Genomic DNA, 2,588 nt, shown 5'->3' on the forward strand with positions numbered 1-2,588 from the left:
ACATACGGCCACAGGGATGCGAAGTAACCAAGCGAACCATATTGGCACAAGTCGCATCTTTGTACGATCCTCTAGGGCTGCTAGGCCCGATTATAGTCAAGGCTAAAATACTGCTCCAAACCCTATGGAAGCTAAAAGTGGATTGGGACGAGCAAGTTCCAGCAGAAATCTGCGATCAATGGAAGGCATATCTAAACAGCTTAGAAGAATTAAACAACATCACATTTCCACGACAAGTCTGTGCAACACAAGTTGCAAGTCTACAGTTACACGGGTTTGCAGATGCAAGTGAGGCCGCATACGGAGCTTGTTTGTACATTAGATCAACAAGGTTCAACCAGACGTATCACATAGCACTGGTCTGCTCTAGATCAAGGATAGCACCACTGAAGAAACTAACATTGCCAAGGTTAGAGCTATGTGCCGCCTTGTTGGCACAACTTTGTCAAACCGTGTTGAAAGCGTTCGGCATATCGTTTGACAGAGTCATCTTGTGGTCAGATTCAACTGTAGCTTTACATTGGATTCAGACGCAGCCACATCGCTTAAAAACGTTTGTTGCGAACCGTGTCGCCGCAATTCAAGATATCAACAACAGAGAAGAATGGAGACACGTAGCATCGTGCGACAATCCGGCAGACCTGGTTTCGAGAGGAGCTCTGCCTGCGAGTCTAATCAGCAATCCGTTATGGAAGACCGGTCCGGAATGGCTCACAGAACACGAGACCAAATGGCCCAAGCTCGACTCAAACTTACTGGAGACTCCGGAGGAAAGAAAGACAACTGTTCTGAAGGCGGAGAGGAGGTTCGACATACTGCGACAATTTTCAAGGGTTTCTGTACTTCACAGGGTGATGGCATGGTGTTGCAGATTTACGAACAATTGTCTTGGGAAGGGCAAGGCAAGAGGTAATCTAACGAATTTAGAGTTGAAGCAAGCAATGACGAAGATAATCAAACTCGTCCAACTCGAGTCTTTTGCGAGCGAGATTAAAGAGCTAAACGCGGGTAGATTGCTCAAAAATAGTAGTAAGATAGCTTCTTTACATCCATTTGTGGATGCTAGTGGAGTTCTGCGAGTAGGAGGAAGGCTAGCGCATGCAGACCTGAAATATTAGCAAAGGCATCAAATCATTTTGCCACAAAGACATCACGTAACCGAGTTAATCATTAGGAATGCTCATCTTTCATTGCTGCATGCTGGGCCTCAAGCAACGCTGTATTACATTAGACAAAAGTATTGGCCAGTACACGCGAGGAGTCGTATAAAGCAGATCATTCACGAATGTGTGGTATGTTTTAAAGCGAAGCCAAGAATGTTAGAATACAAAATGGGTGATCTTCCCAAGGAAAGATCAAGGTTTATTCGCCCTTTCGCGAACTCAGGTGTTGACTACTGCGGTCCCTTTTTGATCAAAGAGAAAAAGGAAAGAAATAGAAATAAAGTAAAGGTTTACGTATCCATCTTCGTGTGCCTGTCAACAAAGGCGGTGCATTTAGAGTTGGTGAGTGACTTAAAATCTTACTTAAATTATTTAACCACCGAGGCGTTTCTTGCAGTTTTAAGGAGATTTTTCAGCCGCAGGGGCAAGGCAAATCTTTTAATGTCTGATAATGCCACTAACTTTGTTGGTGCAAGAAACGAGTTACGAGATTTAGGCAAATTTATTAACACTAATAAAACTGCGATAGTGCATCGGTTGAGTGAACAGGGGGTAGACTGGAAATTCATACCCCCGCGGGCGCATCATTTTGGAGGATTGTGGGAAGCAGCAGTGCGTTCCTTTAAATATCACTTGTACCGCGTAAGTAAGCACACTTTATTTACATTTGAGCAGTTCAATACGTTAATCATAGAGATAGAGGCCATCTTGAACTCCAGACCTTTGACACCTTTGTCCACCGAACCGGGTGATCTGGCTGTATTGTCTCCGGGTCATTTTTTAATTGGAGATTCTCTTTTATCTGTTCCCGAAGCCGATTTCACTGATACTCCCAGCAATAGGCTTGCTCACTGGCAACATATTCAGAAACTAAAACGCGACTTCTGGGTCAGATGGAATAAAGAGTATCTGACCGAATTGACACAGCGCACTGTAAAAAGTAGGGAGCGATCTCCCGAGTTGCAAGTAGGCGATTTAGTTATATTAAGGGAAATTAACGCGCCACCTTTGTATTGGCCTACAGGGCGAGTTGTAAAATTGTATCCGGGTAATGACGACATTGTCCGAGTAATAGAGGTGAAAACAGCTAATGGCATCTACAAGCGTGCGGTAAAAAATGTAGCACTCTTGCCTATACAACGCAATTAATTGTAGTCGAACGCGAGGTTCAACGGCGGGGAGTATGTACAGGAGTTCAATTAACGCGCATCCTCTAAGTTGGCAGTACGAACTAGAAACCTATAGCGACACAGCGGCCGTGAGATTGGCACGAGAACTTCCCATTTTTCTTTTCTTTTCCGGGCTCGACGCCCAATCTCTCTCTCTGCGGCTGGCCAGCAAAGCGTGCGGACGTGCGATTGCGAGTAGCGAGTAAGAGCATGTAAGATTAGTTTATAAGAATAAAGGAACAAGAGTTTTGTATCC

At 44.6% G+C, this 2,588-nt stretch overlaps 1 protein-coding gene across 1 annotated transcript; it reads left to right on the forward strand.

Moving 5' to 3' along the window:
* The first annotated feature begins 1,331 nt into the window (after positions 1 to 1,331).
* Positions 1,332 to 2,312, forward strand: LOC105571032. The gene has a single exon (XM_012028499.1). The coding sequence runs from the start codon at positions 1,332 to 1,334 to the stop codon at positions 2,310 to 2,312; it is 981 nt and encodes a 326-aa protein (XP_011883889.1).
* Positions 2,313 to 2,588: the final 276 nt, after the last annotated feature.

The sequence above is a fragment of the Vollenhovia emeryi genome, unplaced genomic scaffold (genome assembly GCF_000949405.1).
Source record: "Vollenhovia emeryi isolate VEMERY1.0 unplaced genomic scaffold, V.emery_V1.0 DF941321.1, whole genome shotgun sequence".
In the NCBI taxonomy this organism is placed as follows: Eukaryota; Metazoa; Arthropoda; class Insecta; order Hymenoptera; family Formicidae; genus Vollenhovia; species Vollenhovia emeryi.

Excerpts from the sequence above, each read along its gene's own strand:
- LOC105571032 (XM_012028499.1), top strand. The coding sequence starts at position 1,332 with ATGGGTGATCTTCCCAAGGAAAGATCAAGGTTTATTCGCCCTTTCGCG.